Here is a 26,616-nt window from a genome sequence, read left to right on the forward strand (position 1 = left end):
CTGTGTGTGTGAGTGAGTGTGTGTGTCCGTGTGTGAGTGTCTCTGTGTGTCTGTGTGTGTGTGAGTGTGTCTGTGTGTCTCTGTATGTGTACACACACACGTGTGTGTGTGTGTATATCTGTGTCTGTGTGTATGTGTCTGTATGTGTGTGTCTGTGTGGAGGTGTCTCTGTGTGTCTGTGTGTGTGTGTGTGTGTGTGTCTGTGTGTGTGTCTGTGTGTGTGTGTCTATGTGTGTGTGAGTGTGTGTGTGTCTGTCTGTGTGTGTGTGTGTGTGTCTGTGTGTGTGTCTGTATGTGTCTGTATGTGTTGTCTGTGTGTGTATGTGTATGTGCGTGCACGTGTGTGTGTGAGTGTGTGTGTGTCTGTGTGTGTGTGTGTCTGTGTGTGTGTCTGTGTGTGTCTGTGTGTGAGTGTCTCGGTGTGTGTCTGTGTGTGTCTGTGTGTGTGAGTGTCTCGGTGTGTGTCTGTGTGTGTCTGTGTGTGAGTGTCTCTGTGTGTGTCTGTGTGTGTCTGTGTGAGTGTCTCTGTGTGTCTGTGTGTGTGTGAGTGTGTGTGTGTGTCTATGTGTGTGTGTGTGTGTGTGTGTGTGTGTGTCTGTGTATACACACCTATACATACACAGACATTCATGGGCATAAAATAAAGATAAACTTTGAAAATGAAGTCGTAGTTATCTGACACTGAAGACCAGGACTGTGCTGTTTAGTAACAGGTAGAGAAGAACCTGAAGTCATGTACCTAGTAACTGGAGGAGAACATTCAGATCTGTGCTTAGGCTGTCACTGTCATTAACTGGCATTTTGATGTAATGGTTTAGAACACTTAGAAATCCCGAGGGAAGGTCCACGCTAAAGGTCTAGCTCGGTCCTCGCCGTGTAAGAAGTGAATGTTTACAAGTGAAATGGGCTTCCAACACTGAGTGTTCTTAGGGTGACGCCATCTCTTTGGAAAGGGCATCTGTGAGTGTGGGTTTCCCTCCCACTCACATATCATCCTAGTTACTAAGAACGTCATCGGTGTGGTAAGGAATACACAACCTCGGTCACGGTAAAGAAATGAAGCCTTGTTGCTAAGTGTGGAGATCAAAAGTGACATGGTGTTGGGGAAGAGTAGCATTCGAGGATGTCTTATAAATTAGCATTGACAGACACAGGTAGATGAAGGAAATAACAAAACGCCAGTGTTTTGTGAGTGTGGGAGACCACTGAGCTTATTAATTCGGTTGCCTGCATGGTGCTGAGTCAGGGCTTATTTAGAGAAGCATCTTACTGGTGGGCACGCCACTGAAGAAAAGGACTGCCTCTCCCTTGGCCACCATTGGCTGCTCCTCCCGGATAGGTGGCAATAAAATAAAAGTTGACTAAGTATTCCAGTTAGGAAGCAACCTAGTCCAACTTTATGCTGTTTAAACATGTGTCTAAAATAAAGCCTTTACATATTTTAAGGCAAATGAAGGAAAAAGAAATACAAATGATAACCAAAATAAAGTCTCATGATTGTATCAAAGTTGGTTTGAAAATAAAAGAAAACAAAGTCATTTCTGACTTTTCTTCTCTCATAACGAGGCTGTGGACCCCTGGGTTCTATTTGTAAAGCTTTTCAAGTTAAGCTACTCTCGTTCCACTCTTATCTGGTCACCCTGTCGCCGAGGGAAACACAGTGCTGTCCTAGAAAGGCTTGTTCTCTTGCTCTTACCCCACTACAAACCCTTTCTCCGAGTGATGAGAGGCTTCCCATTGCCGTCAGAGTAAATCAGAACCCTGAGAGTCATAGAGACTGCGTTGTCTGCGATTCACACTCTGTCCTCTACCTTGTTTGTGCTCCTAAAGCATACAGTTCATTCATCTATCCCTGGAGTCTGCCACAGCGGCCATCACCACAAGACCTTTGCACACATTTAAATACTCGTATGTCTCCCTTTAGTTCTTAGTGCCAAGGTCACCTTCTTAGAGAAGACTTTCTTGTCATCTGCCTCAAAAGCTCTGCTGTATTCTGTCCCTTTACCGTTTATAATGTACACTACTTAGCCTTATGCATTAATTATTTAATTTTTATACTTTTGAAATGTAAATGCAAGATAAAGTTTATTTGGGACTTAGCTGTATCCCCAGTGATTAGCATGATACCATATCTTTGGACTATAATGAATGAGTGCATGGATTCCTTGTCAAAACATCCAGCATTCCTGTAGTTTGCACTTTAAAATTAAAAACCTATGTACACTAAAGTTCTCTTGGTTCTAGCCGAGTTAATTCTAATTTTCTGTTCCTTATGTCTTTCCTGTCAGTTCCCCTTTTATATTTTTTTTAAACAAATGTTCCGCAGCTTTCATTCTGTTTCCTCAAATTCTGTATAAATAAATTAAACTAAACAATAAAACTCCACTCTGTCAAAGCAAACAAAACCTTTAATCAAATTCAGAACAAAATGACTGCCTCTCCAGCCTTTGGTTTGGTTGGTTGTGTTGGTGGCCATTCATCTCCCTCGATGGGAACGCGCGTGCTTTCTTTACGGCTCTCTCCTGTGCGGTGATGCGTGTACACACTCTTCCTCCCTGATGAGCCTCTAAGTCTTTATGGCTTTTCCCCAAGTCCGAGTCCTCGGCCTGTATTTACATTACTGTCCCCCGATTGTGTGCCCCGTCACCCTCTCTCTTTTCTCATGACTTTTCTCAGACATTATTCCACATGAGTCTGGGTTGCACACGGTCTGGGTCTGGGGGGCGGCTGCTCTAACAGTGCACACTTGGTTTCACAAGCGGTGTAAGGTGCCTGTGCTTGTGACCGCTGCTGCTGCTCTCGTGTTCTTACCGAGAGAGAAGCTGCCTCCTTCTGAGAACTGTCAGTGAATTCCCACACAGTAACATCTGCCACTGCCAAGAGTACCCTGTGGCCATCCTTACCTGCTGTAGAGGCTACAAACATTTTCTAGTGGGACACTTCTGTTTTCAAAGCAAGGTTCTGTTAATTACAGTTAAAGGGGTTGATGGACTTGGGCTGGACCAGCAGAGCTGCCACTTTATGTGGGCTGCCATACTGTGTGAGCAGCCACACTGTGCTCAGCCACTGACTTGCTGTCAGGGGCCCAGCTTACTCTTACCCAGTTCACCCTTTCTGCTAAGTACTCACTCAGTGCTCCACTCTCAGCCTCTGCTTCTGCTTCTCTTTCATGGTGGTTTATCTCGCCTTAAGCGTTTCCTTCCTGTTTTACTTCCTTACCACCTGATCCTTAAGTAAAATTTAGTTAAACATAAACTTGCAAAAAATTAAATGTCATGAGTTGCAGAGAACGGTTTCTTTCTGTGGTTTCCTCAGGTGCGTGAGTGAGCAGTGGCAGCGTAAGTCAGAAAAAATGAGAGAGAATTTAACCTGGAGACAAACAGTAACGTTTCATTCTCCTTGTTTAACCCTGTGATGCGTACCTCGAACCTTAAATGTACTCTTTTAAAGGTTACTTGTGTCAAAGAAGAAGTGTCAAGGTACTGTGGGGAAGAAGAGAGTTTGATGAAAGCGTATTTATTCAGGTAAATTCTCTTTGGAGTGCGATCATTACTACTGCAAGGTGATCGTTTTAGATTACTTAAAAATATGTAACATACCCCTGGGTCAGAATGATGTGGCCTTTAGTGGGATCTTGGGAAATCTAGTACAGATTCCAAGGAGTAGACTTGGCACTTTAATTTCCTTCTTTACAAAAGCCGGGGACTTGAGTACTTCCTGAGACTCTTATGTGAATTTCTACTCAGAATGTCTAGTAAGAAGTGCAGAGCAGACAGCGTTCTGAGTGGCTCTGCGAGCTCCATATTTGGGAATCCTTTTCCTCTTGAGGATCTGCTGGTGTCTTGGTATCGATTCCTCTACCCTTGAGTCTGCCATCCTCAGAGGAGTTTCATACACTCTCAGTCCCTGGAGATGTGCCCTAGGAAGTGCTCAGGAAAGTTTTCTTTCACCTGTTTGTTTCTTTCCCAAGGCAGTTTAGAAATCTCTGTGACAGGAAGGTGTCATTGGGAGGTCTCTTTTGGGATGCTTCCAGTACTTTTTTGCTAAGTATAGGTTCTAAATTTTTCAGAATGAACATACTTGAGTGCATATACAGTATATATTTGACTATATCATGTATCAGTGTTCTGGTAGGTGTATGGGTACACAGATAAGAAACAGGCTTTATCATCAAAGAACCCAACGTATTAGATTGCCAAGCAACTTGGAGCGTAAGTAGATACTTGTATAACATGTTCTTGAAACTCTTTCCAGAGGCAGCATACTCCTCAGAGAGTTCCCCACGGACATCTTGTTTGACGTGAACGCCATCATTGCCCATGTCCTCTTGTAAGTACAGGGGGCACTCATTTGCCTGTTTATTGGTGACTTCACTTTTGAGAACAATAGCCCTTGGAGGTATTTTAGAGTTTCAGCATTATACACATAAGTTTCATGCAGGTCACTGGTTCATCATCTCATGTCAACGATCTAAACTTTCTTCAGTGACAAGAAGCACAGGAACACGCACTCAGAATGAAAGTGGTTTTCCTCACCGGACCCGAACAATGATCATAAGTTGCTTTTTGGTTTACTAGTGCTACGAGTGTTTCCTGGATGCCTTAGTCTGCCTAGGCTGCTACAATGAAATCCACAAATGAGGTGGCATAGAGAACAGAATTTGTTTTTCACAGTTTTGGAGGCTGGAAGTCCAGTGTCAGATTTGCTGTCAGATGGGGATTTGCGTTTCATAGGATGTGTCCTCTTAAGAGCAGAAGGAACCTGGATATCTGAGCTTTCTTTTATGAGGCTTTCATGGCATATCCACTAGAGAAGACTGCTTGGACATGAGTTTAAGCCAGTAGAAGGTCTGTATTAGCTGGCCAGAGACTGTTCCGGAGAGTCAGGATCCCAGTACAGCATTCTGCCTTTCTCAGGGTGAGCTTTTAAGCACAGAACAAGCAAACAGACAAAAATCCAAGTCACGTTCTGGGTTGACTTACTTCAGTTAACAAGAGCAGTGAACCAGAAGCAGAGCTACAGAAGCCAAAAGCAAGGTTAGGGCATTTATACAGACTTTTCCAGAGCTATGGGCTGATGGATTAGGTCTTCGTTGTCATTTTGGCTGGTGGTATTGGTTAAATGCCGAGTTTACAGCCCGAATGGTACTGTCACCATGGAGTCAGCTGCGCTTAGGTCTGAGGGTTTGTTACAAGGTTGTCAATCTCATCCACGATGGGTCTGCTTTCCCGATCTAATCTTCCCCCCAAGTCCCACTCTGAATACTGCCACTTCGGGGGTGGGTGGCGGTGTGTGTGTGTGTGTGTGTCAGGGACACTCGCACCCAGGTGGTGGGTGGCTGTGTGTGTGTGTCAGGGACACTCACACCCGGGTGGTGGGTGGCATTGTGTGTGTGTCGGGGACACTCACACCCGGGTGGTAGGTAATTGCAGTAAGGTACTCAGCTTTGCTATTTCCCATGGGATTTCCAAGTACTTTGTTTCCTTCTCACACTGAGTTTACAGTTGCGTGCCTGCTTGATTAGTGCAGAAAATCTGATGAGCATCTTTATTGAGGATGACTCAGTTCTCTGCATGGAACTTCCAGGCCTGGGGTTCAAGTTTACCTGGGCTCTGTTCCTGCAGTTCATATCTCAGTAGAAATCTTATTTATTTATTTATTTATTTATTTATTTATTTATATTTTATTTTACTCTTTTTTTTTCCCCACAAAGCTAGAAAATACGGCATTTACATGGGAAGAATAGATACTTACTAAGTGGGCTTCCTGAAGAAAGTGTCAGATGACATCAATCTGTAAGAGTAAATGTCTGGTGCTGAGAAAAGCAGTCAGAATAGTCTGGTGTGTAACACGTGAAGCCGGGGTCTGGGACAGGGAAGGGGGACGTGATCAGTGTTTGATTTTGTGATCTTCAGAGCTGAGAGCTGCTTTGCATAAACATGGAGCACAAAATGGCAGAAGGATGTTTAGGGACATCCCAGAAATCACTAGGAATTTTTTCATAATCACAAGCTAAAATTCACTTAGTGATACTTTTTTAAAAAAGTGAAACTTAGCAACCCAAGCAGTATGCTTTTAACTGAACATTTTTATACAGTCTCTTCCAAAGATACGCTAACTTGATATGTGCTGAGGAATGACAGTGGAAATGCATTGGAAGTCTTTGTTCTCCACAGTCAAACCATGTATCCCTAAGAGCAAAGCTCCATGTGTTCAGTAACAACACTGCAGGTTGTAGCAGAGCCTTGAGTGAGCTATCGGCGATTCATGTGGCGTGCACGGGCATCGTAGCCTGGTGTGCTGACAGTCTCAGGGCAGAGTGTGGGTTCTGAACAAGGCTGTAGTGAAATGAGTAGCACTCCCAGAGACTCCTGGGCTTACTGTGTGTTTGGTTTTGAATTAATTGTTGTTGGCTCTCAGACACTTTGATTATTGGCAAAGTTTTCATGACCCTCCCGTTCCAGTACCTAAGCCCATATCCACAGCTGAAAAGCTAGCTTGCTTTAGACAAGCTGTGCTTAATATATGCAGCTGTATTCAGTGCCGTGTGCCTGTTTTTTTCCAGTTTATTTTTGAGGTTAGAATTTAATTACATTTCTCCCTTCCCTTTTTTCTCATATCTATCCCGTGATCTCCTTCATATTCACAGTCTCCCCCTTCTTACTAATTTTTACTACATGCATATATATATTTATATATACACATATATTATATGTCCCTAAATAGAACCTGTTGGTTCCATATAATGTCACTCATGTACATCTGCAATTTTGAGGCCTCCTAATCTTAGATTTTGGCTAAGGCACTTTCTACGGTCCTTGGTAAAGCTGGCGTTTGTTTTGTTTTGTTTTGTACAGTTTGAGTCACTCCTAGCACTTGCCCATCACCCTTGCTTCACTGGCCTGTAGAGGAGGCAGTGAGGGGCCCTTTGGGAGAAGACTGCCTGTGTGTGCGCCTGGATATTGATTGTTAGAAAGAATCATGACTATTGTGGCGTTGGTCATTTATTTACTTTATGCCACAGCGGGTAAATAACACTTTTTTTTTCTTGTTCTCTCACCCCCTTACCAGTGGGTAGAGATTGGAGCCAGGGCAGAACTTGCTTAAGTAACTTTTTACCACTGAGTATCCAGCCCTAATTTAATTCTGTTACGACTTCGGTCATTCTTACTATCCTGATGAACCAGTGCCTAACATGGGCAGCTTTAGCACATGTAGAAACTGCTCTGTGGGCATTGTACGATGTAGGGAAGTAGAGCAAAGGCGTGTTTTTCCTTTTTAATGCGTAGAATATGAAAACAGCAGGCTTAGCAACAGTTAACCCACTAACAGCAAACTACAAACCTAGTGTAATGCATCGTTTCCTTTTCTTCCCGCCCACCTCATCAATCTGATCACTGTCTGCAGTGGGCCATTTACAGATGGTGGCACTCCTTTCATAGTCACTGCAGGAACTGCAGCCCCAGAAGAGGACAGCTAGGCATTGGGGACATAGCTCATCTTGGGGACATTTAGGGCAAAAGCACTGAAGGAAAAAAAAGAGAGGAAATAAAGTCAAGACATGGAAATCAGAGAGGCTATTCCTTCATTCTTGCTTTGATAATAATAAAAACTCGTGGAACACGGTATTGCATAACATTTTCCAATACTATTTAAATATCGAGTGACTCCAACAAATATGGCTGTGCCTTGCAGGCTGCCATGAGAAGGGACATGCCACTTTCATCTGTCACTCTGTGTTTGTGGCGACAACTTTCCGTCAGTTTACAAACCCAGTGCTCAGCTGTCAGCTGTGCCACACACTTTATACCTGCACAGCGATCGTATGGAGCTACCGCTTAATACTCTCTGACCGCTTTCCTACTGTGTCTTAAACTTGATTTCTAGGCCACTTCTCTCATGTAAAGGAAACAGAATTGCAGAATTTCTTTAGAATCTCACCACTGCGGTCTTCTGAAGAATGTGTGGTCAAATTTATCTTTTCTCTTTTGACTTTGGGCTTTAAGTTGAACAATGGTCTCCCTTATGCCATTGTCACAAAGAAATCCAGCCCTCCTGAGGTCCTCAGCCGGTTCTCAGTGGTTAAAAGCTTCAAGCAGTGGAAGTCGCACTGAGCTGGTGTTCAGTTTCCTTGTCTTTCCTGCCCACGGATGCTTTTCCTAACAGCACGTGTATATTTTGACAGTGATAGAGTTGGTGACTCTGTACGAGCTAAGCAGAGGCGCTCTCTGTGTTGTGCGTCAGGCTCCCACCACTGCAGTGTCGTGAATATGGGCCATTACTCCAAAACTCCGTCCCCCTTCACGGCTGATACTTTTTAAAGAATCTTTAATCTTCTCTCATATCAACTGCAGTTTCCTCTCCATGCCCTCTCTTCAGTCTCTCTCCTCTACCTTCCCTCTCTCCCAGATGTCCCCCACCTCAGCAAGAGCAGGCCTCCCAGGGACATCAACCAAGCACTTAACAAGCTACAAGAAGACCAGGAACATATCATCACGTCAAGGCTGGACAAGGTGATGCAGTAGAAGAAACAGGGTCCCACGAGCGTCAGAGCTTGCCCCCACCCCCAGCTCTGTTAGGAACCCCACAAGAACACCCCAAACTACTCTACTCTACTCCCCTGTTCTCTTTATTATCTCTCTCTCTATGTGTGTGTATGTATGTATGTGTATATGTGTATACATACATACATACATACATACATACATACATACATACTCACTCTCCATCCATCCTAGGTCAGACCTCTACAGGCTCCCTGACCTCTGTGAACCTTCATGTTTCCCTGTCAGCTGATTCCTGTGGGCCATGTTCATGTGGTTGGTATCTCTGACCCTTCTGGTTCTTCCGATCGTTCTTCCTCCCTCTGTAGGATTCCCTGAACTCTGCTAGTGTTGGCAGCGGGACTCCTCATCTGCTTCCATCAGCTGCCGGGTGAAGTCTCTCTGCTCTCTTCGATAACAACTCTGTTAGGCTCAAGTTCTGGAATACTTTGCAGGCAGGACAGGCTGTAGGTAGGAGGTTTTGTGGCTCGTTTGCTGTCCCAGTCCTTCCACTTGAGGCCTTGCCTGGTTATGAAGACGGCTGGTTCAGGCTCCGTATCCCCACTAATAGGAGTGTTTGCAAGGGAGTCTACTCTCACAGGTTCCATAGAGTTTCCATTGTACCAGGTTTACACCTGATACTTGAACTGTCCCTGTAATTTTGCCCATTGCACAACGTCATGTGATAGAACCACACCACGTGCTGTTTTCCATATTAGCTTCTTTTACTTAAGCAATGTGTAAATGATCACAGGTTTTCATGATTTGATGGCACTGTCTTCAGACACACCAGAAGAGGGCATCAGATCCCATCACAGATGGTTGGGAGCCACCATGTGGTTGCTGGGATTTGAACTCAGGACCTCTGGAAGAGCAGTCAGCGCTCTTAACCACTGAGCCATCTCTCCAGCCCACAGCCCACTTTTTTTTTTTTTTTCTTTTTTCTTTTTTTTCGGAGCTGGGGACCGAACCCAGGGCCTTGCGCTTGCTAGGCAAGCACACAGCCCACTTTTAATTGGGTGGTTGGATGTTTAGATTGAGGCGTTTTATCAGATACATGTTTTGTTACCAGTTTGCTGCTTTTCCACCCTTAATAATTTTTTCCCCTCAGAGCCCAGATATGTTTTAATAGTGAAGTTGATACTAACAAATATTTTTAATGGATTATACATTTTTTTATTGTATTTTAAAATGAGTTAGCAAGGATCACCAAGTTATCATTTCCTTTTGGAGATAGGATATTATGCAGTCCAGGCTGGCCTCAGACTTACTTTGTAGCCAAGGATAACCTTGAACTCCTAATCCTCTTGCTGCTGCCTCTATGTCAGCCTATCCTGGCCTTACGGGCAGTAGCACCACATATGGACTGTATACGGTGTAGACCATGTGTTTCATGTTTTTTGCATATGGATAGCCAATTTTCAGTACCTTTTGTGAAAAATATCCTCTCTTCATCGAACTGTGCTCCTTTGTCAGAGGTCAGTGTACTGTGTTCGTGTGGGTGAGTTTCTTTTATTACTGTTCCTATTTTATATTTAAGTAAATATATTTTAAAAGTATGTTATATATTTATAAATTACACATTATAGAGACATAAGTATATAATCTTAAGTATAAAATATTAAAGACTAAAGTCTGTTTGGAATGTGACATGGTCAGTGGTATGGGGAACGTATGATTCAGGTGGCTCCTTAGATGTCTCCACACAACCAAAATAATAGATTTTTGTTCAGCATTTGAGTTGTCATGGTTACACAAGACTCCTTTGTGTATTGAGCTCTATTTCTGAGCGATGTCTCACGGTTTGTCTGTAAACCAGTACCCCTGCTTTAATTTATTGAGTTTGTAATGTGTCTGAATGGTTTAGGCCTTCGTATGTTCCTTTTTTCAAAACTGCATGCTTACTTTATTTTCATATGCCATTTAAAATTAGTTCGTACAGTTTCTCCCCTTCCCCAGCCCTATCTAAATTCCGCTAGTGTTAAACTTGTTATCCAAGAGACCGTTGACATCTTAAGAATGCATTCTCTCATCCTGGAATAGGACGTCTTTCCATTTGTCTAAGTATTGTTTGTCAGTGTACACCAGTAGTGGTGTTCTCGTTTTAAAATGACCTTTCTTCCTTAAAGAGCACTTTCAGTTTCATAGCAAAAAGATGCGGAAAGCACAGAGCTCTCTCATTCATCCCCTGCTCCCAAACATGCATGCATTCTGCACCAGTGAGGTATCGTCTGTTACAGTGAGTCAGTATGTAATAATGTATTTCTTTTCTTCAGTGGCTTTGGGGGTCTGATCCAGGGCCCTGTGTAGGGTAGGCAAATGCTGAGACACATTCCAGCCCTCCTGACAAACCATCGTCACTGAAAGTCCACAGTTAAAGAGGGATTCATTCCCCATGTTGTGTGTTCTGTGGGTCTGAACAAATGTATAAAGAATTGAATCAGTCATTAGAGTATCACACAGAGCTTTTTCATTGAACTATAACATCTGCCCCACCCAGGACACCACTGATCTTTTGTGTCTTCATAGTTTTGCTCTTTGACCCTAAAGGAATTTTTATTTTAAAAACAGTTGAAAATGAATTAGGTTATACCCACTAATAAAGTAGGATTGTTTATTAATGCTAACAGTAAGCTACTGCTAGATCGAGTAACAAATTCTGATTCTATGCATGAGTATTTACATAAAGCTATTAACACACACAAATGGTCTATGATCCCATTATCCATAGTTGAACAGTTTTCTTCCACTGGTTTATATCCTATTTTTTGTTTAGAGATGCCTTTATTTATTGTTTGGTATACTATTGACAAGATATATATGTATATATTATGTATAAAGTATGTGCAGTCACATTTTAGCACTTTATTAGTGTTTAATATATTCATAAGAGGTATAAATATGAAATATATATAAAATCTTATTGTTCTTCTAACCTAGTATTTTGCTAGACAGAATATAAACAACCAAAAATTTATTGACCTTTTTCCATTTACAAAAATATTTTAATAGATTTTTTAAATATAATTTATTCTGATCACAGTTTCTCCCCCCTCATCTCCTTCCACATCCTCCCTAACTCTCCACCCATCCAACTCCACACCTTCTCCTTCTCTCTCTGTAGAAAACAGATGGACAAATAAAAAACAAATAAGAACAGATAGAAACAAACAAACAAAAAAAAAACAAGACAAAGAAAAAGCGTGAAAAGCACATACATATGTGTACACACACACACACACACACACACACACACACACACACACACACACACAGAAAACCCATAACAACAGAAACCATATTATACAAGTAAAAGACCAGAGTGGTGGTTTGAATAAGAAGGCCCCCATAGGTTTATATATTTGAATGCTCAGTCACAAGGAAATGGCACTATTAGAAAGGATTAGAAGGATCATGAGGTGTACAATTGTTGGAGGAAGTGTTTCACTGAGGGTGGACTTCAAAAGCCACACTAGGCGAGTCTCTCTCTACCTATGGATCAGGATGTAGCTCTCAGCTAGACTCTGGCCTGCATGCTGCCTGCCATGCTCCCCACTGTGATGGTAATGGGCCAGGCCTCTGGGACTAAGCAAGCCCCAATCACAAATGCCTGACTCTGTACGAGTTGCTTTGGTCATGGTGTCTCTTTAAAGCAATAGAACAGTGACTAAAACAACTAGTAAGGTTAAAAAAAAAAGCTTTGTGATACAAAATATCTCCCCAAATACCTTTGAACTCATTTTGAGTTGGCCATCTAGTGCTAGGCACGGGCCCTGCCCTTAAGTGTGGTTTATATACCCATTTGGAGACTCTATTAGAAAAAAAACCTAATCTTTCTTTTGCAAGCAGTTCTCAGTTGGAGATAGCTTCTTAGTTAGGAATGGTAGCTTGTGACCCTTCCCCCTCTCAGTAGTGAGACCCCATTTGACTTGAACCTGTGCAGACCCTGCACATCCTACCACCATCTCTGTAAGTTCTTAGGTGTGTCAGCCCTGTTCTGTTGAGAACACCTTGTTTCTGTGGTGTCCTCCTTCCCTATTGGCACTTACAATCTTTTCACGTTCTCTTCCAATCTCACATCTCTTCTCCAATCTCACCTTCTCTTCCTAACCTTTTAGCAAAAGAATAGTATTTGGTTTTCTTCTCAGTTCATGGCCTATCTAGTCTTAGTTCTTGGCCACATGACCATTGTCAGACATGGGTTCCATCTCTTAGAGTGGGCCTAAATCAATCAGATGGAGGCTGGTCACTCCTACCCTTTGTGCCACTACTGTATCAGTGTATCCTGAAGGTAGGTCACTGTTGTAGACAGAAGGGTTTACAGCTGGGGTGTGGTTGCCTTTCTACTCTGTAGTATGCACAGTTGATCGATGTGCATGCTAAATTACATTAATTTCAGCCAATTTGTCCCTTGTTTTTGGTCAAGATGTTCTACTTAACCTCACAACTGAGGACAAGAAATGATTGTAGATAATGTTAGCTTGTTTTCAAAGCATTTGTCTATGGCCGAAAGCTTGCATTTGATGTTTATATTTGCTTCAAACGTGTGTAAGCCATGGTGTTACTTTTTTCTCAGAGCATTTGCATTTGTTATGCAGAATGTTTTGAATGAGAAGGAGCCACAGTTTCTCTTCCACCTTTATCAGTAGACCATCCAGAACTTTGATAAATTACCTTTTCCCCCAAATGTAAAAAAAAAAATACAGCTGGGAAGAATGAAATTATAAAATCTGAGAATAAGTAGAAGTATAGGATGGTGTTCACATCAGTTATTTATAACTGTATATATATATATACTTATACTTTTGGACCACTGTAGTCAGTTATGTGGACTTTTAAAATGGTATTTAAAATGTCATTAAAACATTACTTAAAAATGTACAAAGTCGATGAGGGAGTTTTTATCGGACATTTAGAATAAAATGTTCTCTTGTCTTGGATGTGAGTTTGTCACAGAGCTGTCAATTGGTTAATTAATGCTAGATTTTCAAACTATGGCCTGGGATCATAATGAGGTGCTTGAAATCTCTCAGGTGCTTAGGACATAGAAGGTTGGTGGATGTGAACTTTGAAAGGCAATGCTTTAATAGCTGAGTATGGAAGGAGCGGCAGTCCTCCTCTAAGGGCCCACAGCTGTTGTCTAAGGAGTAAGCAGGTAGGAGACTGCAGGCACCAGAGAGTAAATGGGGGCTTTTATGCATTTTCAGTTCGAGTTTCATGGGTGGCTTCCTGTAGTCAACCTGTCACTTCATGTGTGCATCTGGTAGTCGCGGCCCCATGATTTAATAATACTAATTTCTTGGGGAGTGTTGTGCTGTGCTGTCTCTACATCCTACATGTGGGAAACCGAAGAAGAAAGATTGAGTTTAAGCCAGCATGGGTTATATAGGAAAGGCCAAGCAAAACAAAGCAGGAACAAAGAAAATAACCCGCATGTAAAAATGATCACCCATTCCTACTCCCTGTGCCTCCTGTGGGAGGTTTTGGGTGATAAATTAGCACATACTGTTTTACTGATTTTCTTTTTAAAGGGTTTGAATTCTGACAGAACTATAATCTTTGAAAAAGGAATGAGTGACCAGCTCTGTAACAAAAGGGAAGAGTGGGCTCTTGGTCCCTTTGTTTTGGTGGCAGCCGTTCAATTCCTTGTCTGTCCTTGTGTGGCTGATTCTGATAGAGTCTGGGGAAGAGCATCACCAAAGGAAGGTGAGTCCGTTCCAGGGCAGGAAGCACCCCAGACAGAGCGTCCCAAGTTGTCTCATCCAATCACCAGATGGAGAAAATTCCAAGAGAGACTTCACCTGTTTCCACGGCAGTTTTTCTCTTTGGAACCAAAGTGAAGGAACACAGACAGGCATATGGGATGCACCCTTGAGCTCCCTAGACATGTGCATAATCTGGAAACCGGCCTATTAAGGAACATAATAAAGCCAGGAAGTCACTGGGAAAAAATCACAGATCATTAGATTACGAGTGTCATTACTTCTGGTTATTATTATCTCGTGGATAATGACTGCCTAATGAGCTTTGGGACATTAGGCGGCGTAACCTCTCTAAACCCCACAGCCTTGTCTTTAAAACAGGGTTAATGATGGTTCCCATCTCAGATGTTTGCCATGAAAATTAAACAAGACAGAGTGAGTGCATTACCTGGGGTTCTTAGTTCAAACCCTGATCTGACGGAAGCAGAAGGACTTGGAATGCGTATAGGAAATCTCAGTTTCACTAGAAGGCTGGAGACCTGGACTGACCAGCACAGAGTTATAGCTAGAATCATGGCACAGCTAATGTGAGGAGGGCTCCTGCGTTGCTGCCCCACATTGGATGCAAGTTTGCATTACCTGCGCTCAGGGACACTGTTCCATGGCTGCCTTTGAAGCATTACTTCCACCACCTCTCAAAGTAATTCTGTCGTGTCCCTGGTTGTTCGTATCACCTGCTCTTGATGCAGACTGTCAAGCAAATGATTCCAGGTTAAAGGCCAAGCCTTGTAGCAGGGAGCCTGGGAAAGCAAGTTTGTGATATTATCTACATTTTAGTAGAAACTTGGGCCAGTCTTCACCATGACAAAGTTCTGAGCCGAGGCTTTACATGAGATTCTTGGAAGTGCACTGATAACAGTCAGCTGACTTTGAAATGGGACGTTAGCCCAAAGGTAGATCTGGTTGCTCCTGCCCCATCATTAGCTAGCATCCTTTCCCCACTTGGCTCCCTATTTGTAAGAATGGTCAGTGATGGCTGGGTGTGGTGGTAAATGTTTATAATCTAAGCATTTGAGACTGAGGCAAGAGGACCTCTGCAGGTTTGAGGCCAGCCTTGGCTAACTAGCAAGACCCTTTCTTCCCCAGTCCCCTAAATAGTGGGTTACAACATCAAGGGAGGCCATCCGTTACTGTCGGGAGTCCTGGGTTTGAATCTCAGCTGTAGCAGCAACTGGCAAAGTGATCTGAGGCCACCCACTTCCTGTGTAGAGCTGCAGTGCTTCAGTGATACTGTGGAGGACATATGTGAAGCACGCACAGAGAGTACTGCTTTGAGAAAACTCTTAAAAACAAAACAAGAGGCTACCCGGGGGCTATAGATCAAGTTCTTACATTTTACCAATCTTTAGTAAACAGTTAAATATTTAAGCTAATATAATTTGGAATGGCACTTTCAGAGTGACTACCTAGTCAAACTGTTCTTGTGACATAAGGCATTACTTGACTTTCTCACGAACAAGTTCCCACAGTCCATATGACACACAATACCATAACACATTGGATGTAGAAGCAGATTTGATTTCATGTTAAAGAGATTTGTAGAAATATAAATCAGTGCCACTGTTTTTCTGCAAATTTTTTTCAATAAAATATGCAGTGGTGTTCTTATTTTCTAAAAAATAAGGATTTTTAAGTTTCTCTTTTCCATTTTGGCAATTACTGATAGGATAACATGTAAAACAAATTGGACATCAGTAATTGTTAAGCTTATAAAAGGGTCTCAATCCCAAAAGGTTGTAGAATAGCCGTTTAAGAGAAAGTGTTTTTCTGTGAGAGAAAGCTATATTTGAATAATTAATTGCAGGCATTTGAATGAACCTTTACTTAAGTATGTGGGCCTGGAAAAACTTTCCCAAATCTTTAATTAGCTTATAAAAATTATGTACTTAGAGATTAAATGAAAACTCTTGTTCATGGGAACAACTTAGAAATAGACAATGAAATACAAGGATCATTTGGTTGTCAAAATAGCATTTGTTAGTAAGTTGGATGTGTTGGCTCATGCGTGAATCCATATGTGGGACACAGGTAGAAGGGTTGCTACACACTCAAGGCCCACTTGGGCCTCATAGTAAAGTAGGTCTGGACCAACCTAAACAACAGAGTAAGACCTGGTCTTCTTAAGACAAAAGAAGAAGTGTGCTTGGTTAATTATGGTGAGGTAAAAAGGTCGCTGTTGTAGACAGGACAGTCTCTGCTTTTTGTTCTAACCCCGGTGCCTTAATTCAGTAAATGTTCATGAGTAAATTTTCCACTATCGTTTTCTTTCTCCTTTTCCTTTCTGTGTGGCCCAGGCTGACCTCGAACTCGTGATCTTCTTGCCACCACTGGGGTTACAGATGAGTGTGTCATGCCTGGCTCTCTCCAGCCATTAGACTCTCCATCCCTCAGAGCGAAGCACAGCCCGCTGATCTCGTTATCTGTGTTTGATTGCCCTCTGTGTACTGCACTGTATTATACTTACCGCAGAGGCACTGAGCACACACCAGGGTGCCTGTCTTAAGGAGATAAGGGTTGGTGGGCGTGAGGGATTAGCAAGGAGGCGGAGTGAGTATAGTTACAATTTCAGATGCTAGTATGTGCCATGAAGGAATCCCCTAGTGAAGTGAGAAGGAAAAGCTTATTGACATGGGAACGGGGAAGACTTCTTTGAATGGTGGTGAAGGATCAGGTAGGTGTTCAGATGAAGCAGAGGCAGGGGTCCCAACAGAGGCTCTGAGTTGTCCTGCATTGCGTCAGACTGAACACAGGGGACACAATGAGGTTAGCAAGGTAGGTGATGCTGAGGTCATGAAAGGCTTAGGGAGTCTTGGAAAGCAGCCTGCATCTGTGACGTACGGACGGCTCACCTACGTCCAAACCCGAGAGAGACCCGTAAGGGGTTAGAGTGGGATGTGAGAATGTAGTTTAACTCCACAGAGGTGATTGTGATGGAGTGTCCTGGTCGCGTTGTTAAGGAGGGACAACCTAGAGACCAGTTTCACTTCAGTCTGTTAGAACGATTGTGCTCTCATTACTCAGTTTGTTCAAGGGAGTTACACTTAAAAAAAAAAGTCAGGGGTTGGGGATTTAGCTCAGCGGTAGAGCACTTGCCTAGCGAGCACAAGGCCCTGGGTTCGGTCCCCAGCTCCGAAAAAAAAAAAAAGAAAAGGGAAAACAAAACAAACAAACAAACAAACAAAAAAGTCCATAATAAACTTTTTTCTCTGTGTTTGTTTTAGTGCTCTGCTTTTTAATGAAGTAAAATATATTACCACCCTGGAAGACCTTCACAGCATAGAAAATTCTCTGAAAGGAAAATCAAATATGATATTCTCATATGTAGAAGCCATCGGAACACCAGGTATCGCAAGCTTGTTTGGTCTTTGCTGTGCATGTGACTACATTGGGGTGCTTCAGGTGATATAAAGTTTCTCTACTGCTGTACCTCCTGTAAATGGGCAGCACGCCGGAGTGGTCCAGGTTAGCCCCCCTGGCTCACCAGTTGCTGAGAATGTGACTTAGACAAGTTACTTAACCTCCATGATCCAGTCTCTGTTTGGGGAAACCTGCGGAGAGCTGAGGAAGCCTTGGGTGAGTGTGTAAAGAGATCAAGCCCTGACTGAGGACAGGGCCATGTCCAAGGCCCCATGTCTTGTTATTTTGTCTTTTTTTTTTTTTTTTTCCGGAGGTGAGGACCAAACCCAGGGCCTTGCGCTTGCTAGGCAAGCGCTCTACCACTGAGCTAAATCCTCAACCCCAAAGGCCCCATGTCTTAGACCCGTGGGAGTGCCGAAGCCTTTCTCCAGGCGATGACCACAGGAAAACAGCAAAGCCTTCCTCTGACTCAAGAATGAGTATTTACCACACTGAACAATGTATACAGAAGCTAGCCTGCTGCTTCCTCCTCTCAGAGGACTATAGCCTGAGCCTGCTCCCCAACACCACCATAGCCACCCCTATTGCTTTGGTAGTTAGGTACACTCCGCCAGAGTGAACACAGCCCGTGTGTGTGTGTGTGTACGCGTGTGTGTGTGTGTGTGTATGTGTGTATGTGTGTATGTGCATGTGTGCGTGTATGTTGGTGCATATGTAGCGTTCAGAGGTTAGCATCAATGTTCTCTTCAGTCATTCTCCATTTTATTTCCTCAGACAAGATCTCTTGCTGAAATCTGGAGCTTTCTAATTTGGCTAGTCTGTTCAGCTTTCCCTGGAGGATCCCTGCCTTCTGAGCACTGGGATGGTGGTCCTGCCTGGCTTCTAAGTGTGTTCTGAGGAATCCAAACCCAGGTTCTCATACTTGGCTCCAAGTGTTTTACTGTGCCGTCTCCCTACCCAGTTCTGTGTTTTTATGGATTAAACCACCTGTTGAAGTTTTAGTATTCCTAGACATTGAGCTTCAGCATGGTACAAAACATAATATCCGGTTCTGGAGAGAGGATTCGGCGGTTAAGAGCACCGGCTGCTCCTCCAGAGGACCCAGGTTCGATTCCCACCCACATGGCAGCTCACAGTTGTAACTTCTGTTCCAGAGGCTCCAGCCTCCCACAGACATACACACAGGCAGGCAAAAGACCAATACACGTGAAGTAAAATCTAAAAAACAAACCAAAATGTAATACTGTCATAAAATGGTACTTCAGGGCTGGCAAGATGGCTCAGCGGGTAAAGGTGCCTGCACTAAGTCTGGTGGCCCAAGTTCCAATCTTAGGAACCACTCCCTCGCCACGGAAGGAGAGAACCGACCCCCATGTTAGTGTTTACCCCAAAATAAAAACATTTAAAATTTAAAAATAGTACTAACGGTTTGCCTGTTTAGTTTGCTTTTCAGGGTCTCCTCGAGTCTTGTCTCCCTCAGTTTTCAGTTGTAATTAGTGAAAAACGTGAGTTATAGCGAGACAGGGATTAATTCCTTGATTTATATTTAACTGCCTCAGTCTGACCACAATGTTCGAAGTAGACTGGAAGGAGTAAGGGGTGGGGGAGAATATGGGGGGAACGGGAAATGACTGTATTATGTATGCAGTGGGTGCCGGGGTGGCCTGGACAGGGTGCAGCAGCAGAGATGGGGGCGAGTGTGAGCATAGACGTGCGTTTTGGAGGTGGAGTACGATAACTGCTTTCTTCATACAGCAGAGACAGGTAGCTGGAGGCAATCTAGGAGACTAAAAAGGTGGAATTGCTAAGAGCTAAGATCAGGTTGGAGACATGAAAGTTTGCCGTGGGAGGTCTGGAGTGCCTTTGTGGCAGCATCCTTAGGAAGTACAGCAGGGTAACTAGATAGTGCTCTCATGTCGGGGGTGCAGACTAGGGACGCGGACTTGAGAAGTAAAGCCGCAGTGCCCAGGGGCACTTGAGCATTTGCACTCAGAGGTGAGGAAGAACCAGTAAAAGCGACATCTGGCGGTCTGTGTGCAGGAGTGCCTAAAAGCAGTGACGATAAATGCTGTTCTCTCTGGGCAAAGGTATGGAGATCACTTTCCCTCCAAATGTTCCTTCTTGACTCAGGTAATTCGAGGAGGTGGGCTTGTGTTTGCTTACCCTCATAAATCCCCCAGTTTCGGTTCACCAACACCACATACGCAAACACAGCGTCTGTGGTACATGGCAAGCCCAGCCTTTTCCCTAGGCCTCTGATCCTGCCACCGTGAGTACTCCTGAGACACAGATCACCTGGCCTCAGTGTACCAACCCCAAGGAGGAACCTAACTTCCACCACTTCTTCCCTTCAAGTGACTCAGAAATGTCTAGTGACTTAATCCTCCCTCGGAGAATGCGCCTGTCTATGGCCTGAAAGCGTCACGTTGTGCTGCTTTTCCTAATTCAGAAACGCTTCATGTCGCTCAGCTGTAACTTGAGATTTGCTGTATATTTTCTTTTTTCCCCAATACCTACCTATCCAGAGATTTGCTATGTATTTTCAATGGTACTAGGGTAAAGTTTCTAAACAAAACTATCCCTGGCATATTTTTTCCAGGTAATATAAACATAGTATTAGCAACTTGTGTGTCAGAGATGTTTGTTCTAAAGGCATTTGGGAAAACACATCATCAGAGACTAACATCCAGACTCTTGGTCTACTTTCCATCTGATTATGATGGTCGACATCTCGTCACATCTTCTCACATTGGTATTTTTGATTGTTCTCTAGCAGAACCACTTCCACTAACACTGTAGTAGAGATGTTTTGCCAAAGACTCACCTTCTACTCTGCCTCAGAGGAGGTTAGCCTGCAGCTTTCTCTTCACGTAATCTCCAGTATCCCCTCAGCGATGATAGTCTGGGATGTGTGCAGCTGGGTCTAGGGTAGTGGGTTTCAACTTTCCTAAGGCTGCAACCTATGAAGGTGGTCCCTCATTTGTGGTGACCCCTGAACAGAACATTATTTTCATTGCTACTTTGTAACTGTAATCTTGCTACTGTTAGGAATTGTAATGTAAATATCTGTGTTTCCCAATGGCCTTAGGTGAGCCCTATGAAAATATTATTTGACCTAAGGGTCGAGAACCACTGGTCTAGGGTAGGGTGGGGGAAGCCACCTGTTTTCCACACACTACTTGGTCAATTAGTGGGTTGTGCTAACTTAGGGATCGCCCAGAATGTGGAAGTCTTACTTTTCCAGATCTAGGGGTCTTCTCTAGGGTTGTGGCCACCTATCGACTGACTTGTATAAGCTGCCTCTGCCCTAGTTCTTCTGAACTCACCTGTATCATTTGGTCCAGCAGTCCTATCTGAAGGGACTGAATCTGATCTTGAAGATTTATCTTCTCCCATGTCCATTGCAACATTATTGACAATGGGCGATTTACAGGAACAATGTCTCTGTGCCCTTAGTTTCAGGACAAGTGAGCATAAGTGAGCTGTTAGGGAAGGACCAGATCTGGAATGAAGAGCACTTTTAGCCTCCCTTATCCCACCTCTGTTCTGAAACTTTCCGGTGGGCAACTTCTCACACACTGCTTTAACCAGCAACACAAATTCTTGTGAGGGAAGTAAGTTTTTTCCTTACTGAGACAGTCTTACTACATGATTCTGGCTGGCCTCAAGCCCAGCGAGTTCTGCTTGCCTTTGCCTTGCAAGGGCAGGGCTGGGCTTAAAGCTGTATACCACCATGCAGAAAATATTCTTTTTGGAAAGAGCTCTGGCAAACAGGCAAACGTTGGATCCCGTCTGACACTAGAGTGATCACCACAGAAGCCACATGTGGATAATAGACAATCATACGTACAGAAGGGGATACAGGATTTCTGCCAGCCATGTTCTTGGTCCAAAGATGACGACTGTTACACTGTGGAGGAGAGAAAGAGGCCTCTGTTCCCAGAGTGAAAGACCTCTGAACTTTGTCTCCATTTCAGGTTTCTGGAAGGAAGCAGAAGCAGTAGGTGTGGAAGGAAGCCCATGAGTCTTTTTAAAAACAAAAACAAAAACAAAAACAAAAAAAACCCCCAAAAAAACAAAGCACCAGGTGATTTTTACCAGGCACATTTGGGAAACATTACACATCACAGCATACTTTTCCTCAATATCCTCTTCAGGGCACTCAGAATGTTTGCATTAGCCACACACCCCACCTATGGGGAAGGAGTTTTCAGGTTTAGGTTCAGAAGAAAGCACACCTAATGTTCTGATGTCTAAAATAAAGGAGTCAGCTGTGAGAGAGTAAAATGTTTCTGTCCACTGGGCATGCATGCCTCATCCTTTTGTTCAGATAAGAGCTGTGTCTTGGTTACACAGGTGGACAGGAGCCCACCATACCCAAAACGGTTTTTTTCTGTGAGCCATTCTACATACAGAGACACTTTGTATTTCTGAACTCTCTTGGGCAGCAGAAAGTCCAGACTTTGAACATGCACCCAGTACCCTCTAAAGGGACCATTCCTGCTTATGGCCTGAAGATGGGGGTGGAGTTGGGAGTGAGAGGGAGTGAAGGAAGGGTTGCCTAACCTATGTGAGGTCCTGGGTGCAGCCCTCACTGCTGGGATGAGTGGGGCATGGGACATTGCTGAAGATGAGGTTTTAAGGAACACAGGGACAGTTGTGTTAAGTGTAGTGAGTTAAGAATGCTACTTAGCTATAATGCTTAGCAATACGGTGGTTCCCGACCACCTTAACTAATGCAGTTTCTGTGGGTTAATAGGGACAGCCTCACAAGTGTGAGAGAACAGTAGAGTGAGTAGTTTCGCTGTAAGGAAAAGGGGAAACCTGGGTGTGGTCTGGAAGAATACATGAGGCACAGAAGAATCTTTAAAGAAACTTGTTTGTGTATTGACAAGAAAGTGCTAGTTGAGGAGAGGGAATTCATCATCCAGGGGAATGGCTGCAGCAAGAACTCTGAGTGGGCAAGAGAGGGATGGATCTAGTTAGCTAAAGTTGTTGTGGGAATACAGGCGTTCCTCTGTGGTACAGGAAGAGTGGGACAGAGTGTGGCGTCAGTTTAGGTAAATTCATAGACAGATGCGGTTTGCAGAGCTTACGGTGTATCTGGTCCTCACTATGCGTGTGTGTATGTGGAGGCCAGAGGTTGATGTGTGGACCAGAAGGGCTAAGGGAGTGTGAAGAACACATTTCTAAGGTGTTCTAGGCCTGGATTTCAGAAAAGAGAGGCATCAACAGATAAAGCAGTAGCTTTGTCTGCCATCAACCTTGCTATATCTGCATGTGTGTATTGAGAGTAAGTGTCACGAAATAAGGGAATAAGAATGATGTTTACAGGCTTCCAGATACACACCAAAAGAAATACTGAATGAATTAGAAGCATTCTGTCTCAAGTAATGGCTACTGGGATAGAAAGTAGGGGAATGGTTTCCTTTTTTTTTTTTTTTCTTAATATGACTTACTAAATTGTTTCTTAAAAATTGGTTGAACTAATGGAATAGGACCCCCATTGAAGGAATCAGAGAAAGAACTGGAAGAGCTTGAAGGGGCTCGAGACCCCTTATGAACAACAATGCCAAGCAACCAGAGCTTCCAGGGACTAAGCCACTACCTAAAGACTATACATGGACTGACCCTGGACTCTGACCTCATAGGTAGCAATGAATAACCTAGTAAGAGCACCAGTGGAAGGGGAAGCCCTGGGTCCTGCCAAGACTGAACCCCGAGTGAACTAGACTGTTGGGGGGAGGGCGGCAATGGGGGAAGGGTTGGGAAGGGAACACCCATAAGGAAGGGGAGGGGGGGGGTTAGGGGATGTTGCCTGGAAACCGGAAAGGGAATAACACTCAAATGTATATAAGAAATACTCAAGTTAATAAAAAATAAAATAAAAAATTGGTAAAAACAGGGGTTGGGGATTTAGCTCAGTGGTAGAGCGCTTGCATAGCAAGCGCAAGGCCCTTGGGTTCAGTCCCCAGCTCCGGAAAAAAAATTGGTAAAAATGTATGTATAAATCTAGAATATAGAACATGAAACGTGTGAATTCATACATGCTTCCCGCTAATAAACGTCCAACCACACGTATGCATGTTACAAGGATATTCAAGGATAACTTGTTTTCTGCTGTCCCAGTTCCTTTATAAACTTGAGTAAAATATACTTTAATTTTTAAAGATTTACTTTATTTATGTGTGTATGTCTGTGTGAGAGTATGCCATGTGTGAGCGGGTGCCTGTAGCGACTAGAAGGGGGCATTATTGCCCTCAGAGCTAGAGTTGCAAGCTGCCGCATGTGGGTCCTGGGGTATGGGCTCAGGTCCTCTGGAAGAACAGTTCTTAACTACTGAACCATCTTTCCTTAAATGTAACAGGTAATAAAAGGGTTAATAATGCTCAGAATAAAAGTTTGCATGGAGTCATCATATACGCACTCTTTCCCTGTTTCCTCTTCAGAGCACAGAGCCGTCATGGAGGCCGCTTTTGTGTATGGGACCTCTTACCAGTTTGCCTTAACCACAGAAATTGCTCTTTTAGAAGATGTCGGGTATGTATGAGGGACTCAGGTCAACGTTTCGATTTTCTGTTGTGCGTATGTTTCATGCCGCTTAGTCATCGTTTCCTTCACTGTCACAACTTGTGTTTCTCCAAAGGAATCATGAGCAGCTGTAAATAACTAGGGGACCTGGAATTCCTTTACTACCCTGTTTTAAGTGACATCCTGTAGATGCAGTGGTAGTTTGGGGTAAACAGAGTCATTGTGGACCAGCTGTGTAACAGTCTCTGATGGCTACAGGAGGGATCTTAGGAACAGACCTGTCACGTGGGGTAAAGTAACAGACCCCAGAGAAATTTTGAAGGCTCTATAAGTCATTTTGTCATAGTATAGTTATAAATGCATTTAGGTAGTTTTTGAATAGAATGTTATAATTTTTTTCTCTAATTTATAACTTATGGGTCTACCTAGAAGCCCAATGTTCAGTGCTTTTGGTGGGGGAGCATCAATCTAGGATAAATTTTTGTGGCTGTGCCAGACTTTCTCATGTGGCCTCCTGGCTGATCTCTTGGGATATCATAGCTGTTCGCTCTTTCACAAACAGTTGCTTAAAGGCAAGAGGTCTTACACGTCTGTGGGTTTTAGGCCAACCACAGGAATTCTTCATGCTGTTTTCAGCCCGTTACTGAACTTTTCATGTTTTCTGTGACATCCGCTTGTAAACGTCCAATAACAACAGCCCTCTGTGGGTCTCTGAGCAGCAAGCAGAGGATGCCTGATTACAGAGCTTTCCAGCTTTGTTCTACTTCAGAGACTTAGACGCAACACACACTCTCACTGGTATAGCCAGTGCCCAGCGCCGTGCTCTCAGCAGCCTTAGCAAGCATCGCAGACTTACCCTCGGGAAGCGCTGCGTGTTCTATGAGTCTTAGCGGTGTACGGCTGCTTTCTTTGAAATGCACGTTTGTTTTTCCTTCCTGCAAAGACTTAATGCCTCCCCTCCTGTGTGAACTCTGTGATCTTCCCTTTCTTTTCCTTCCTTATTCCCACCTTGAGGCAGAATGAAATATTTCTTTGTAGCAGCTGGTAGATTATAATCTATAAACTTTGTTTTAATTGTTCCCCTTATGCATCTCTTTTGGCTTATGCACTTAAGTAATTGAGTAGTCTTATTAGTCTTTATTGTTTAACATAGAACTTTTTTGTTTATTTTTGATATTAAATTTAATTACAACAATTCTGCCTTCTCTGTCCTCCCTTTAAGCCTCCCCACCTACACCTACATCCCCCTCCCCTTTTTTTCCAAATTTATGCCTGCTTTTTTCACGGTTATTACATGCATGCATGTATTTGTGTATGCATATCTATCCCTAGAGATTGCTGTTTAGTCCATACAGTGATGCTGTTTGTATGTTTTCAGGGCTGAGCATTTGGCACTGAACAACCTATTAGAGTGCTCTTTCCTGGGAGGGCCACCTCTCCCCTCTCCCCTCTCCAGCTTCCCGCAGTCGTCTATAGCTCTTTATGTGGGGTTGAGGCCTGATGGACTTTTCTTCATCTAGTGTGGCGCACTCATCGGTCATTCTTGTCCAGCTCACATTTAAGCAGTCATGTTGGTGAGACTTTGTGAGTTTAGCTTCTGATAGATCAGGAGACACAATCTCGCTGCGGCCTTCCTGACCCTCTGGCCCTTAGACTGTTTTGCCTCCTCTTCCAGTGTTCGTTGTGCCTTTGGCATGGGAGGTTTGATAGGTCGGAACTAGACTCCACAACTCTGCATTTTGATTGCTTGTGGTTTTCTGCCATGGTCTCTGCCTGTTGCAAAGACCAGCTTTCTTGATGAAGGATGTGTGTATGAGGACAAAGTTTATAGCTTACTGTTAGGAATTATACTTGCTTAGGGAATTAGTAGTTGTAGATTCTCCTCCAATAGCCATGATTCCACTAGCACTGAGTAGGTAGGAAGGAAACCAGGTTTCTATAACCAAGCGTGGCCTCCCTTTCGTTGAACGAATCTTAGATCCAATTAGAGAGGGGTTGGTTATCGCCAAGGTATGTGTGCCACCCTTAGGGTTGTACTGTTACGCTGGTGGCTGTTTGATGTAAAACATAGGCATCATAGCAACACATTGTTGGTTTTTTCCGTCCTTTGACAGCTTGGGTGGTCCCCTCTGGTACATGAAATCTAGTCCTCAGAGAGGGGTATTCAGGTCCATTCTAGTTCAGGGGTCTCTGGGCTCTGTAGCATAGAGCTTTAACAGAAGTTACTAAGTATTTATGATTGTTTCCTAATCACTGACTCTGTTAGAAATCACATTGTAACTAATAATAGAAATAGAAATAGCCTGGTCTGTGTGTCTTAATCCTGTAATTCTAGATTTAAAAAATATTAACTTATTTGTTTAGTTACTAAGTCGGTTACTATTTAGTTAAGCATGCCATTTTAAAAATAAAGTATTTTTTAA

The 26,616-nt window shown here is 43.4% G+C and overlaps 1 protein-coding gene across 1 annotated transcript in view; it reads left to right on the forward strand.

The window, feature by feature from the left end:
* Positions 1-26,616, forward strand: part of Txndc16 (thioredoxin domain containing 16) — a 65,857-nt gene that overhangs the window by 8,463 nt on the left and 30,778 nt on the right. Inside the window, exons 5-8 of the mRNA XM_032918065.1 lie at positions 3,451-3,524; positions 4,255-4,329; positions 17,527-17,648; positions 24,112-24,202. Coding sequence (XP_032773956.1) covers positions 3,451-3,524; positions 4,255-4,329; positions 17,527-17,648; positions 24,112-24,202 — 362 coding nt within the window. The remainder of the gene's footprint in view (positions 1-3,450; positions 3,525-4,254; positions 4,330-17,526; positions 17,649-24,111; positions 24,203-26,616) is intronic.

This window comes from Rattus rattus, chromosome 12 (genome assembly GCF_011064425.1).
Source record: "Rattus rattus isolate New Zealand chromosome 12, Rrattus_CSIRO_v1, whole genome shotgun sequence".
Classification (NCBI taxonomy): Eukaryota; Metazoa; Chordata; class Mammalia; order Rodentia; family Muridae; genus Rattus; species Rattus rattus.